This window comes from Salvelinus fontinalis, chromosome 14, assembly GCF_029448725.1.
Source record: "Salvelinus fontinalis isolate EN_2023a chromosome 14, ASM2944872v1, whole genome shotgun sequence".
Lineage (NCBI taxonomy): Eukaryota > Metazoa > Chordata > Actinopteri > Salmoniformes > Salmonidae > Salvelinus > Salvelinus fontinalis.
In genome coordinates this window covers 55,476,624-55,492,580 of record NC_074678.1, presented here as the reverse complement: position 1 = coordinate 55,492,580, position 15,957 = coordinate 55,476,624, and the positions used below count along the sequence as shown (strand labels likewise).

General features: G+C 41.6%; 1 protein-coding gene across 11 annotated transcripts in view; it reads right to left on the bottom strand.

Annotated features, from left to right (window-relative positions):
• The window catches only part of LOC129811123 (ephrin type-B receptor 3-like), a 97,190-nt gene extending 81,863 nt beyond the window's left edge, over positions 1 to 15,327 (bottom strand). For 5 of the 11 annotated variants that reach the window (XM_055862321.1, XM_055862327.1, XM_055862328.1 and 2 more), the window contains exon 1: positions 14,603 to 15,327. In XM_055862321.1, coding sequence (XP_055718296.1) covers positions 14,603 to 14,666 — 64 coding nt within the window. In that variant the 5' untranslated portion in view covers positions 14,667 to 15,327. The remainder of the gene's footprint in view (positions 1 to 14,602) is intronic. The other 6 variants (XM_055862324.1, XM_055862325.1, XM_055862326.1 and 3 more) reach the window with 2 other exon arrangements.
• Positions 15,328 to 15,957: the final 630 nt, after the last annotated feature.

Below are 15,957 nucleotides of genomic sequence, written 5' to 3'. Positions count from 1 at the left end.
CGGAAATGTTGACTGGATTCACAAGATCTGTGTCTTTCATTAGCTGTATTGGACTTTAATGTTGGGGATGGGGGCGCTGTTTAGACTATTTATGCTAATGTGGCTAATTTTTTAAACGGCTTCCCACAAAATCCTTGATCGTACAATATGCATATTATTATTATTATTGGATAGAAAACAGTCTATAGTTTCTATAGGAGTTGAAATTTTGTCTCTAAGTGGAACAGAGCCCATTCTACAGCAATTTCCCTGACATGGAGTCAGATTTGAGAAATGTTGGCCACTTTTCTGAAGTCATTTAAAAGGGCACTGTCGTTGCTATGACTATACGGACACTTCTTACGTCTTCCCCTGGATGCCTTTACGTGATGACGATTCCAACGGGCTCGATTGCTCGTTCACAGGCCCTACAAATGAAAAAAACCTTTAGCTAGCAAGTCTTTTCTTGCTGCGTAACGCGCGTGGAAGACACCGACCCTCTCCTGTTCCAAGCGTTAGTTTAGCCTGTTATATTTCTCCGGTCATCTTTTCACTCGTTATAGGAGTTAAAAACATCATAAGGTAGTTAATTTAAAGCGTTTTATAGCAATTTATATCCGTTTAGTGCGATTTTGGGACATTTATTTTTGCAACGATGTGAAAAGTTGGGCATGCTTTTCAGTTCATCCCGAACTCAGTTGACATTTCCACATGGCAAGAGGACAGCTTTCCACCAAAAGACGATTTCTCCCAAGAAAGGATCCTTTGCCCAAGATACTGATGGAAGAACAGCTCAAGGTAGGACATTTTTATTATGATAAATCGTGTTTCTGTCGAAACATTTTAGTGGCTTAGGACGCCATGTTTTTTGACGTAGCTTCGCTTGGCGCAAACTGTATTGAAAAGTAAGGATAAATTAAAAAATGTAATAACGCAATTGTATTAAGAATTAAATTGTCTATCAATCCCTGTCCACCCTATATTTTTTAGTCACGTTTATGAGTATTTATGTATAAGAGTAGATCACTGTCTAAGTGGCGCAAGGACGTTTTCTTTACCAGCTTGTCTACATTTCACATTGTCTAACCATGATTTTGGTGGCTAAATATAAACATTTTCGATCAAACTGTATATGCATGTTGTAATGTGATGTTACAGGAGTGTCATCGGAAGAATTCTGAGAAGGTTAGTGAAAAAATTAATATCTTTTGGCGATGTTGACTTTTATCGCTCACTTTGGCTAGAATCAATGCTGGGCTGCTAATTGCTATGTGCTAAGCTAATATAACGATTTATTGTGTTTTCGCTGTAAGACACTTAGAAAATCTGAAATATTGTCTGTATTCACAGGATCTGTGTCTTTCGATTCGTGTATGCTGTGTATTTTTACGAAATGTTTGATGATTAGTAGTTAGGTAAACACGTTGCTCATTGTAATTATTCTAGTCCATTTGTGATGGTGGGTGCAATTGTAAACTATGCCATATACCTGAAATATGCACTTTTTTCTAACAAAACCTATCCCATACCATAAATATGTTATCAGACTGTCATCTAATGAGTTTTTTTGTTGGTTAGGGGCTATAAATATCTTAGTTTAGCCGAATTGGTGATGGCTACTGGTGTTGGTGGACAAATAAAAGATGGTGGATTATGCTAATGTGTTTTTAGGTAATAGATGTACATCTTTACATATTGTGTCTTCCCTGTAAAACATTTTAAAAATCGGAAATGTTGACTGGATTCATAAGATCTGTGTCTTTCATTAGCTGTATTGGACTTTAATGTGTGAAAGTTAAATATTTAAAAAAATATTTTTTTTGAATTTCGCGGCACTGGTTTTTCAGTGGGGGGGGGGGGGGGGGTGTGCCGCTAGCGCCACGCTGATCCTAGACAGGTTAATGTGTGAAAGTTAAATATTTTAAAAATATATTTTTTTTGAATTTCGCGGCACTGGTTTTTCAGTGGGGGGGGGGGGGGTGTGCCGCTAGCGCCACGCTGATCCTAGACAGGTTAAACTAAATTAAAGTACCTCCTCAAAAAGTACCTGCATATGACTCCATTCAATATGGGTGTCCAGATGGAAATAAAGTTCCATTCGGGTCAAATTCTCTAATTTGCTCTCAAACAAGCAACACAAGACCAGAAGTAAAGGTCAGAAGTGCGATGGCATGTTCCGGCTGACCGTAGATGTTTAGAACGTATGGATCGTCGAGAAGCTCAGCCATTAGTGATGGACTAATTAGGGTTTAGAGTCGAGTTACCTCGTGGTCTCCTGCACCGATCGAAGCGAAGATTCATTAATAAGTAAGTGCAGTGGCAGCTTTGCCGCTTAATTAGGAAAGCAGAAAAAACGCCTACTCCCAAGAGACCAACCCAGTCTGGTTTTAAGAGGCTGGGCTATCAACAGCACTCGCCTTCCTCCCTCCAGCATTGATTGATGGGGAGCTAAATTGAATCTCTAATCATCACCACACTTTTAGCCCCCGGTCCCATAGGGATTCAGAGAGGGCAAAAGTGTCTTTGGGGTTAATGTTTTCAGATCCGTCTTCTGACACCAATGGTATAAACATCGACCCCCTAGTTCACTGACCATTCCCATCTGGTCGGGGGGGTTATTTGACTCTGCTGTGTGTTCCTGCACGCTTTCATGTCCCTGGCGATTGTTTTCACACTCTTTGCCATTCTGCCGGGTATCGAAAAGCTGCTACACCTCACGTGCCTTGCACTTAGGCACCCTCCGACACCCTACAGCAACAGATTGAATTACAGCCCATTGAAGACCTTGTGTGTTTTCCTACATTTGTACTAATCTCTCTTTTTGTGATGTCTGACAACTGAGGAACCTGTTCTTGGAGAAGCCAAGGGCGATGGGGACAGGTTGAAAGAGAACGCCATTGTGAACATGTCATGTAAGTGTCGGTGCTTGAACTCAAACTGCATTTTTTGGCATACGGTCGCCATCATTTCGTGTTCATGGGAAACAATGTCACAGAACGAGGCAGAGAACCGCAGACTCCTCTTTCCACTTCAATAGAGGAAGTGAGTCATTTGACTGTCAGCCCTTATCAACAAGTGGACACATGAAAAGACCATGGGGCAGGAAATATCCCTTTCTCCTAGCTTTGGGGATTTCTATATCACAAGGCTGGCAGATAACGGGAAGGGAAAATATTGCTACAATTAGAACCAAACTATTAAAGGAAGTGAATCAGGGGTACAGTAAAGGGTAGGAAAGGACAGAGTGAAAGAGTGACGGAGGTGAAGAAAGAGAAAGTAAACAGAGGAGAGAACGGGAGGCATTGTCTACGGTTTGTTTAAAAGTCTACCTGTTTGAATGAGGACCGGTGAACATTTCGTTCTTCCCCTTTTGCATACCACAGCGCCAATCTGTCTACCCAGCTACAAGCTCAGGCCCTAAACGGCTGCCCGTGTTCACGCGCTAAATCATCACAGAAGGTATACACCCCTATAGTTCCTTGAATTAAGCGACAATAAAAGTTATTGGACAGTATAATCTCATAAACGGTTGAGCTAAAGCAAACAATGCCGTTTGAATATTTTGCCCTTAGCACTACACAGCTGATTATCTTGCAGTCTCTCTATCTATTTCTCTCCGGTCTATCTCTCTTGCAGTGTCTCTGTCTCTCTGACATGGTCAGAGATGCTGTCTTGAAAATTGTGGCACAATGTTGCCAGTGATCGGCACTCGGTTGCTTTGTCAGATTCATTCAAAACAACTGCGGACTCCTTCCGGCCTGCATCACAGCCCAGACTTTTCATCTGGTCACCTGGGTGGTGAGTGAGAGAGAGAAAGAGAAATGGAGGGAGGGAAAGAAAGAAAGAAAGCTGGATCTTTCTTCCCAGGCTAAAGCTGGATTAAGATAGTCTAATTGAAGATGAGAGGAGACAGTAGATATGTAACACTGGTCCAAGGTAGGAAATAAAATCTCCCTTCTCTGATGCTCACACCTTCCCAGAGCCCAACACCACCCCAACCCCCTTTACTCCTCCTTCCTCACCCTCTTCCCCACTCATTTTACCACAGCTCCCCCCAATCTCACATGGGTCCCTCTATCCCGCATTGTCAACACTTTCAACACCTTTTGAAATGAACTGTCTTGCCAACACTGAACCAAGTGGCTTTCTCTCTGCCTCTCTCTCACTCTCTTTATTTCTCTGTTGCTCTCTTTCTCTCTCTCGGTTCAGGTTCAATAACTGATAAGCCTTCGACTGCGGCTCAGCGGAGAACCAGAGCGCGAAGCTCAACCCTGCAATCATACATCTCTCACCCGGTATGGGAGGCTTCTCGCAAGGCAGGGGGTTTGTGGATAATCCCTGTAGAAAAGGGCTGCCCGGGGTGAACACTCACTGCCTGCCTGAGATATGTCACCTTGCAGATGTAGCCATCTGGTGGACCCATGCCTATAGATCAAAAGGCTTTGATACACCATATCTGTGAGCTGGTGTGGTGGTTTAGTCACCATATGGTTTCATCTTAACTAGATAAAAGTATATAGTGTATTTCTCGCTCTCGCTACTGTCTATGTCTATCTCCACCTCTTTTTCGAGCTCATCAAGCACCATATTCCAGTGAACAAATCACAATGACAAGACATCTCCTGTGAGGTTATTTTTATTTAACCTTTATTTAACTAGGCAAGTCAGTTAAGAAAAAAATCGGATTTTACAATGACGGCCTACCCCGACCAAACCCGGATGACGCTGGGCCAATTGTGCACCGCCCTGTAGGACTCCCAATCACAGCCGGTTGTGATACAGCCCGGGATCGAACCAGGGTCTTAAGTGACGCCGCTAGCACTGAGATGCAGTTCCTTAGACTGCTGTGCCACTCGGAAGCCCTACTACATATGGGGGTCCTTAGATTTATATATTAAACCTATTGCCTTGGATTGCCTAAAGGTAAAAATCTGTGGTTCTACCCCTGAGCAAGGCAGTTAACCCACTGTTCACCGGGCGCCGAAGACGTGGATGTCGATTTAGGCAGCCCCCAGCACCTCTCTGATTCAGAGTGGTTGGGATGAATGCAGAAGACACATTTCAGTTGAATACATTAAGTTGGACAACGGACTAGGTATCCCCCTTTCCTTTCCATAAAGCATCTCATTCCCCTATAATAGGTAAAGTTCTCTCAATAGCCCCGTGGGGGAGAGCACTCTGTTCCCCCCACAGGGGCTTCCGCCACTGAAAATACCAGCGGTGTAAAGTACTTAAGTAGTACTTTAAATTATTTTTACTTAAGTAGTTTTTTGGGGTACTTTACTACTTTTACTTCACTACATTCCTAAAGAAAATATTGCACTTTTTTATTCCATACATTTTTCCCTGAAAGTGCTAGTTACATTTTGAATGCTTAGCAGAAAAGAAAAATAGTGAAATTTACGCACTTATCAAGCGAACACTTCGTCATCCCTACTGCGTATGTTCTGGCGGACTCACTAAACACAAATGAATCTTTTGTAACTAATGTCTGAGTGTTGGAGTGAGCCCCTGGCTATTCTTAAATGTTAAAAACAAGAAAAGGGTGCTGTCTGCTTTGCTTAAAATAAGGAATTTGAAATTATTTATACTTTTACTTTTGATACTTAAGTGTATTTTTTAGAATTACATTTACTTTTGATACTGAAGTACATTTAAAACAAAATACTTTTAGTCTTTTACTCAAGTAGTATTTTACTGGATGACTTTTACTTGAGTAACTTTCTATTAAGGTATCTATACTTTTACTCTGGTATGACAACTGGGTACTTTTTCCACCACTGTAAAAATACACTGTGGTAAAATACACACACACTCAGAGACAAAGACCAAACAGTCAGAGAAACACACACACTTCACAGCTCCCTCAGTCCCGTCCCACCAAATGGAGAGGTGTCAGATCGGCTAGGCAGTAAAACAATGTCTGCCTCAACTCAACACCAAGACATTTGGTCTTTTAGTGCACAGGATGCACGTAAAGACATAAAAATGCCTCACCGGTTTGGCATTTGCATTTTTGTCTTTGTCCCCTAACATGGTATGCTTATTCAGGCATATAAAAGAGCATAGGGCATTGAACGTCTTTAACGTTCAATGCAAAGCTTAGCGGAAGTCTTCCCACAGACAAAACCTTCAGGAGGTCATAGTGGGAACTGTGAGGACTATCGTCACTCTCGACTATCGTACATTCTATGCAAGCTGCGTCACGTTGAGAAACCCTGTTTAAGTCATTAAGAGTGAGTACTGTCAACGATGGTAAGTGGTAATAGGGGGTATGGTAAAGTCTGCACCCATTCATGAGAAGAAGCTTCCTTTTGGCAGGGTGTGTTGTTTGAAGTGTAGATTGGGAGCAGGTGGAGCTGGGTGTTTTAACTCTTAGGAGAAGGAGTGAACGGATGGAGTTTTAGTGGCAACTGTAACTCTCGACTCCCACGCCATGAAGACACACAGGCACACACACACACACACCACCATTCGCACACAATACACACTCACTTCACACATCTAGTTCCATGAATCAAAGTGGACGTTCACACCTAGCACACTAACCACGACTTCAGTCAGTGCCTCCAAGATCCCCTATCATCACACCTTCTCTTTCAGGCAGTCATTTTAAAAAGTAGCAAAATGTGTTGCCAGTCTTCAAAAACGTATCCAAAACACAACCAAGTGTCCGGAGCTAAAGCTTGCATTCAACTATTTCAATATGTTAAAAATATCTTAGAGTTGGCCCCTTTTCTTCTTTCCCTTACATTTTAACAAGACTTGCGACGCTGAAACCAGGTGATAGCTTTTTCCTCCAGGCACTCAATTTTGGAACGGCCGACAGATGTGACTTGGTTTTTTAAAAGACAAATATCAAAGATCCCTTTCTGCTCTATCAGCAAAATTTGTTACAAGAGCCTGTAGCTCGTAAAAAAATGGAGGGGGGGGGCTGAAACGGATCAAACCACTGTGCATTGCAGAAGAAGAAGTCCGCTCGGCTCTTGCCAAGTGACTCTCGGCAGAGTAATGACCATGGCATGCCCATAAAGTGTGTTCGTCTTCTCCCCCGAGCGCCCCCGACCTACATGTGAATAGCACATTGGCTCTGGACTGCTAGCTGGCGTCGAGTGATGCTCAAGCACACTTCAGCGCAATTGGCTTGTCTGTTTGTATCCTTGCATGAGTGTTTATGTGTGTCGACAGGCATGAGTGGCTGTGCATGCACATTTCCCCGTACAATAAATACACATCACCACTTGTTTCCTTTTTCGTCCTTAATTCCATTTTTATTCAACCAAGCATGGCCCCGAGGGTTTGAGTCTGTTTGGGAAGCCATTGTTACTGAATAAAAAGACTGGCTTGGTTAAGATGCAGTGACTTCCTTGTTTTGAACCGACAGAAGGTCAAAGGGCATAGGTTCTCAATTGCACCAGGAGAAAACACACTGGGGCCTAACAGAGCCACGTTCAGCAGGCAAACGTTGTGGAGCGATGCAGATAGAAATGTCACGATATAGAGACGACGCGGTTCCTTATTCTAGATGTCAGCGAGGAAGGTTTGTTCGTCATAACATTTTCTATCTGACTGTTCTACAACGTTGTCCCCTGCTGAACGCACCCCCATTCTAACCCAACCCGAGTTGTCACACATGGTCAATTCAGCTGCGCTTTATGGACGTCCGATGTGGAAGGGGCCTATAAAATGCCTACTTTGATGGAAGTTAACATTATGTATAGCATTTCACCAAAATTTTGAAACTCATTAATATGGTTCCAGTTGGATGGAAACTTTTTTTTTTAAACGACAGCAGACTAAGGGGCCAAGTGGTAACACACCTACCCTGCACACACATACACACATTCACTTTTAGTCACACATTTTCGGTTGAAAAACTTTTATAGTCGACTTGAAAGGGAAAAACCTCAGAGAAAGCACCTTCTGACTTTGACAGTGACTAAAGAGGTAAAGGAGTGGCGCTACTACCCTAACGCCAGCTGCCATCATGTGACTTTGTTTAGGTGGCTTGAGCTGTCTCTGTTGGCCTCGGCAGTTGGCACTGTGATATAAGACACGGCCCTAAAGCCGTGCCACAGCCACCCATCTCGCTCTCTCCAGATGGAGTGGAAGTCCTCTCTCCCTCCTTCTCTTTCTTCCAATCCCTCTCTTTTTTGTCTCCCTCCTCTCCCTCGTTCCGCTCGGCTGGCTGTAGACAGCACCAGTGGGAATTTGGCAGTGGGCAGTCCCAGACACATTTGCTCCTCACGCTCTCAGGAGCGGGTGTCAAAGACCTTCTATTCGACAAGACCCTTCATCAGCTGCAGGACAGCCCTTTAGAGGAAGAAAGGGGGATCTCCGTAAGCACACACACACACACACACACACACACACACACACGAAGGTCTGCAACCAAGCACTTATGCGTTAATTAGCCAGCAATTCACTTCACAGCACAATAAATACAGCCAGAATATTCTGTCCTTATGGCATCCAAAATGTAGGCTTTACAGTAACCCTTATAGACACACTGTCCATATTGTCCATACAAAAAGGCCACCTAGTTTTCTTCTATGACATAGAAGTTCCTGGTGTGCAACTGTTGTATATGGATATGTGAGCAAACGTTCATGTGCTACGTGACCGTACCATCAGCATTCACATCCCACTGGGCACACACTGGTTGAAACAATGTTGAACCAACGTGGAATAGATGTTGAATTGACGTCTGTTCCCAGTGGGATGTGACCATTCACATAAGCACTCCTGAGTCCCATAGCATCAATAAGCCTGTCAGCTCTCTCTCTCGCTGCACAGCCACAGCCCCCCACCAACCAACCCCCGTCTGAGCGCCAATCTGAACCAAAGACACTGAACATCTGTTCAACATGGCCTCTCCTTAGCATGTGACCTTCAACTCAATGGGGCCCTATCTAACCTATACAGGGCCAGAGTGGGGAAGATGCCACTGTTTTCTAGTTGTCATTCTTCTCTTATAGAGGATTTGACAGTTGTAAAGTCACAATTGATTCACAATTCCAGGCTGAATCATGATGTGACAATTGTGAAAAAAAATTGGATTATAATGATGGAATTACATTTACATTTAAGTCATTTAGCAGACGCTCATTTTTACATGAATTAATTATACTACTATTATAAGTCTCATCATCACCACTATCATTCCTAATATTATTGCCTTAGATCATAAGCACTCTAAAATCCAACAAATTTGGATTCAATTGTTTACTTAATTATATTGCTTTTGAATTTAACAAAATTTCATATTATTCTTAACAGAAAAAAAAAATTCACATGGGAAAATAGACCTACACAATTATTTGTTATGCATTAATAGTACTCTAACAATGGAGTACTGTATTTTTAATCATGGCCAAACTCTACATGAAAAGAACATGTTCAATAAACAAAATTAGATGATAAAATAGGCTACAACTATAATTCACGGAATGGAAAACAGAGACCATAACCGTATAGTAATAAACCTATATGCTATCAATTTATGAAAAACCAAGACTTCATAAATAGACTAGGCTTTTCGTAATGAATCATTTTATACTCAAAACTGAAATTATTAACATATATTTTCACCCATGTAATTCAATAAGTCAAAAATCATGCCAAATATAAAAGTCTATATGCGCTCATGCCATCGTGCTGTCTGTCTCGCTCTCGCAGAGCGGCCTACGTGGCAATTAGATTGGCACACTCAGCCCCTCTATCCGCCAGACCATTTGATTCCAACCGCCTATCAAGAAATCGCCTTAATTGGTGCACTTCAACGTTTCATCCTGTGGACTACTCTGCAATAAAGACCTGCCCTCCGATAGATTGTAAGGCCAGGGATATTCAACTGGTCAATTTGGTTCACAGACAATAGGAAGGAAGCCAATCTCTTGCATCACTCTATCGATTCTCCGGTTAAAGACCTAAGCAGCGCGGTTGTCCTTAATCAATCAAGCCACATCGATTGCGACACTCTGGCAGTAGGGACGTTTAAGTAATTCATACTTTCAATAGTTCAACAAAGTATGCAACCCAAGATGCAATTCAAAGTATTAACGCAAAGTCAAAAACGTATTGATAAGAAATTAAATGATGATATTATTAGCATAGGCTATACATATAATGAAGCTATTTTAATACGTAAAAAACTCGTAATTGTTATAATTATTAAAAAAATATATATTACAAACTGCATGAATTCTTTAAAAAATCTAAAGAGTTCAATTAAATTCAATGTACTTTTTTAGCCCAGTAATTCTCATTTTGGTTTGGTCAGTTTTTCGTTTAGGTCTAATAAAGTATATCTTTAACAACAACAAACATAACAACAATAACCAGTGGACAGGAATCTATATTCTGTCGATTCTGTCATATTCAGCAGCAAGGTCTCCACATTGAAAGTGCTAGTTGCGGCTTATTGTGTGTTGTTTTACACATTCTGCTGTCCAATTTCCCCCTCGGCCCCTAAAAGGGTTATGTTGTTACAGTTGTTAACCTTAGTACTAATCATTTATTTTGTCCATTCAATAATGCCCATTATTATCCCTAACGACGTTTGTTGAGCATTTGCCTTGGAATGCATTAGCCTATGTAACATGGATTCTCCGAGGTGGGCGCTCAGTACTTGATCTCTCTGGACGCACTACAGGGTCAGTAAAAAGTTAACAAAAATCCTAGTTCATTCAAACAGAATAGGCCTGTTGCATGTTCGAAAAAAAGCCGGGTAAGGCTTTCCTTGTTTAACACAGAACAAGTGTGCCGAACAAAATGGGTCAAGCAATAATAATGATGACGAAGAGCCTTCCAGGCACGTTGAAGAGGGAAGGATTTAACCTGGCTGAGAGAGAGAGAGAGAGAGAGATACTTTGAATTGTTTTGAGAGAGTGAGAGATTCGCCAACTGCAAATTAAGGACAGGAAAATAGGCCTGCAGAGGTGTGATCTTGGGCACAGTATAAAAGCGCAAGCTGGTGCGTACGAGGCTCGCAGCCTATTTACGCACACCACAACCAAACATAAATAGCAACGCTACGAGACAGAAAGATTATGCCATGGGCATGGACTAAATATGGTGAAAAACTCATCAAAGCAAATAATCCGCACTTTAGTTAGGGGAAATCCATACAAAATAAAATTGATAAGATTTGCACCTGTGTAAGTCGCTCTGGATAAGAGCGTCTGCTAAATGACTTAACTGTAATGTAAATGTAGGCCAATCTACAAACATGCAAGCAGTGACAATGGTAAATCAAACCAGTTCCAGTACATTGCACGGCTTGAAAACACTGGCGTTGTGAGGTTAGTTTACGCACAGTCTGGGAATTCATGAACTGAGGAGGGAGGGTGGGCTAATGGAAAACGAAGTTCAACGTACTTGAATTGAAAATTATCATCCTTTCCCTCGAAAAAGAATAGGCTGCAAAGTGAAGGATGGGACCTGTAAGTGAAATGAAATGCGCGTCAAAGTGGGCAAACGCGGTTCCAGATTGCCTGCAAATCGTGATAGATGTTGTTGTGTGTGCACCGCTAACATATCTGCTTCTATCTTAAACCTCTATCATAAACATAACTTACAATGAGGAAAGAGATTAACGAATCCCCCAGTGCACTAAAATGTCATCGGGACAATGTATGTCTCCGATGGAGCGCTGAGAAAACCAATAGCCACAGAGCTTTATCCAAACAACTCCCGGTTGTTGGCCACTTTATCTATGTAGCCATGTACAGTACAGTAGGCCTCGTGAGGCTTTTATACAAGATGATACTTTGGCTTTGTTATCAAACTATTTCAAGTACAACATTTCAAACAACTACAAACAACATTAACTTGAAGTCAAGGGCATTTTAAAGCCAACCATAGTGCGTAAAGACGCTCAATAGGCCTAGAATATTAATTGTTTTGACAGCTATAACACTGCTGAATAGTCTGCTTTTGTTTCTGAATAAATAAAGGCGAATCTTCGTCATATAAATTACTTTAATGGTTGAGTTGAAAAACAGAATATTGCCACAATACCCATGGCTCATTTTTGCTAAGCAAAAGATTAAGCAGAAGTCACATGGTCACACTGTGATGTTAAGGCGTAGTTTATGTGTCCAGAATTAGGTCACACAAAAGACCTATGAGGGTATCAAATTATATAAAATAATCAGGAATATGTTTAATGAATAATTTAACATATTCAACGGAATCGTGAAAGTGGATGCTGAGCATACGAAAAAACATGACCTATAATATAAAAAAAACTAAAGGTGTTTTCTTTTCAATAGGCTATAGAAAAATTATTCTCTAAAACGGTGCAATGTTACTTTTAACCTGTCCCTTGTTAGTAGCGGCTGTAAATTGGGTAAAATAGGGGCATTCTCTCGTTTATGGTTCCTGGTCAGACCAGACGCTCCGTGTGGTCGTGTATTGTTCCCCGGGCGGTCGCTTCCCATAAACTATGCTCCCTCTCAGAAAAGTCTCCAGCGCATGTCATAAATCACCTGCCCATGTTAAACGCTTAGCTAAGCCCCGAACCAGGTCAGCGAAGAGAAATGTATGGCAGCACTTATGGTGGAAATAGGTTGTTCTAACGAAATACATCAACTTCAGCCAAAAAACGGACTATTTGCATTGCCCCCCTCTTTTACACCGCTGCTACTCTCTGTTGTTACCATCCATGCATAGTCACTTTAATAACTTTACCTACATGTACATATTACCTCAACTAACCGGTGCCCCCGCACATTGACTCTGTACCGGTACCCCCCTGTATATAGTCCCGCTATTGTTATTTTACTGTTGTTCTTTAATTACTTGTTACTTTTATATCTCATTCTTATTTTTTTAAAACCGCATTGTTGGTTAGGGGCTCGTAAGTAAGCATTTCACTGTAAGGTGAACCTGATGTATTCGGCGCATGTGACTAATACAATTTGATTTGAAAATTTGAACCCATAATTTCGGTGCCGTTATATACCCTGACACACCACTCAAAATGAGTGCCTCCCACTAGGCATATCTTGAATGCTACTAATAACAGGCCTAATATAGTCTACATAGGCTAGGTGAAAGGTGAATATGTGGATTTCAGTGCACATACCAACCAATTCATAATTTACCGCTTCTTTTTGACATGAGTTGGTCTATAGACTACCTTATACAGAATGATTGCGGGCACCAATGAAACAACAACGCTTATCAGATAAAGCGGCATAGGCCTACATTATTTTGACCCGCGCTATAGCCTACTTCACTTTACCACAACTTCAAAGGGCGACTTTGAATACAACAGAACAACCGATTGTTTAAAACACTGTCTAAACATGATAATGTTATTAATCACGCACAATTAAAATGTCATTTTATGTTACGATCTGAAATCGGGTCAAGGCTCGCTCGTAATCAAATAATCCCAAGAATCATAAAACAGTGCATGCTATTCGGTTTCTCTCTCAAGTCTAATCGAAGTTCAACACCGTAGACAGCTTATCTTATCAGTGTAAATTCAAAGGAGTTGAAAATGTATCGGCAAGTCATGAAAGTAGACAAGAAAGCTATGGGAGAGCGCCATTTACAAAAAACAGTGGCACACTGTCCTACTTTTCTAGTGGCAACAGTAACACAAGCCAGCCGGGTATCCTACAAGCCGCATTGCTACGGCAATAGACTACAAGCTGTAGGCCCGTTCAAACCCACTGTGTGCCAGACCTGTTTCCTCATTCTACACCAATGAATAAATGGTCCACTGTTAGGCAATAAAACGCTTTTTGTTTCCATATGTTTGCTGCATGACAGAAAAAAATGTACTACTTTCGCTAATATGGCTCTACATATTAACGAATGAAATTAAAATATATTTCACAGTAATTGTGAAGACAAATAGTGTATTATCCCAATTTACAATGACTCAAACGCTTTGCCTGCAATTAATCATAATTCAATAGCAAATATAGCCACACCTTGATGTAATGGTTTGAAAGCCAAATCTGCTTTAAAAAGTAAATACTTGATAGGCTTCTTGTCAAACCGATCCACTATTTTATGCAATGCTGAACCTTCCAAAATACTAGAATACATTTTAGTGTCTGGGGCACCAATTGCGCTGCATGCCCGCGGAGCTACAACCTACATAGAGCTCCGACTCCCTGTTGAGATATGGGCTAGTGTTGCGCTAATTTCCTTAGGGTAAAAATGAAACGGCAAGCATCAAGGAGAATGAATGATCTTAACCGAAATTCTACACAACTCTCCTTGAAATGATACGACTGGTGAGCATTACGAATGTGTATTGAACATCGGCAATGGTAAGGCACTTGGAGTTGTTTGGGGTGGTCTGCCGTTGCGCAAAGCTATCTGTGGGAACGAGTTCATATCTGTTCAAAATGTTCTCTCAGAGCCTGATAAAAAATAATGTCGTTTAAAATGCTAAAATAGAAATAAGAGAGCTATAGCTCGACGAGGGATAAACTTGTGTTACTCGGCTTCGGCTACTACCAATGCGCACTGCTGTAGCCCATTGGCGGACCTCATGAGAGCTTCGGCGTAGTTAAAACCCAGAGCGAACAGGGTCTTTAACGAAAACCCAAAAACCAGAAGCCAATAATAAACCACAAAAAATATGGATGTGTCTTACCTTCAACAGCTGACGCCATGGCAAGCAAGAGGCTGCATAAAACCATAAAGTAATCCATTGTCATAAAGCGGTAAATTCGGACATGAAATTAACCCAGGGGAGAGTGGAATACAATCCGGTGTTCCGACGCTCTACGCACCCAGTCTAACCGCGTCTAGCACCCAAACCCAGAGTTACCTCCATAAAACCAACAAGAAAAATATCAATATGAAGGAGGTATGAGAAGCTTTGTGCAATCTAGGAGCCCTCTCCTTTTCACAAATTTTCAATGGGTTTATGCAAGGAACGGGAACGGGCAAAAGTTGTCCAACCCGTAGACTTCGCATTTGGCAATCACGGAAGAGAAGTTGCCTCGTCCCCAACAGCCATTCAATACATATCCCCGATTATGTTTGCTATTATGATTACGCAGGGAAATGTAAGTCCGTTTCACGCGGTCCGTCGGGAATAATCCAAATACTTTTCTGTAGTCAAGACGTTCGATATTTCCACACTTCTTGAATCAATACCGTAATGCAGTCCAGTTATGTCTGTAGTTTAGCCAACCCGTTTACATGATCAAGTGTTATTCCCGAAGAAAAATCTCCTTGGTTAATATATTGTAGTAATGTCCCTGAGCGAATTATCGGCGTGGCTGCAGAAAGCTTATGCTCCTCTCGGTGTGTGCATTGGAATTGAGCACGATTGTGCAGAAACAAGAGAAGAGTGAACGAGAGAGAGACCGGGAGCATAGGAGGAGGGGTTATGGTTAAAGAAGCTGTCAGTCTCTGATATGGTCACACCCCCGCAACTAGCTTGTTAAACTGATGCTCCAGGGCCACTGCCTTTCTCGGGAATCCTAGATCAGGCGTTTCAGCGGGGACAGAGCGCCCCCTGTGGGATACTCATATTTCAGTGGTCGATTTAATGCAAAACTACGGAGTTTCTGCTTATTTTATTTTTTATAAAATACTTTTTAGCTACTGCAGCAATTATGTGTCTAAAACAGAGTCGAATATTCCGGTTTTTCAATGGACATTGTGTGTCATCAAAATGCAAAGCCCATTGAACACTGGGATTTTCTGTAATTGTGCGCAAATCTCACCCAGTGTACAGACCTACACTTTCAGAATCTCGGTTTCTGAAGAAATTCAAATGATAATATGCGGAATATAAAACAAAAAAGTTTCATTTTGATTCGCTGTAGTTTACCGAGAACAATAATTAGGCTACACACTTGAAGCACATGGATACGGACTCCAGTTCTGTTGAAATTAATTTGAAGACATCTAAAAAGCGTACAAACTGTACCGGATAGTTTGGTGAATCGCTGTTGTTGCTTTAGCCTCTAATCTTCATTGGCATATTGAGAAGGC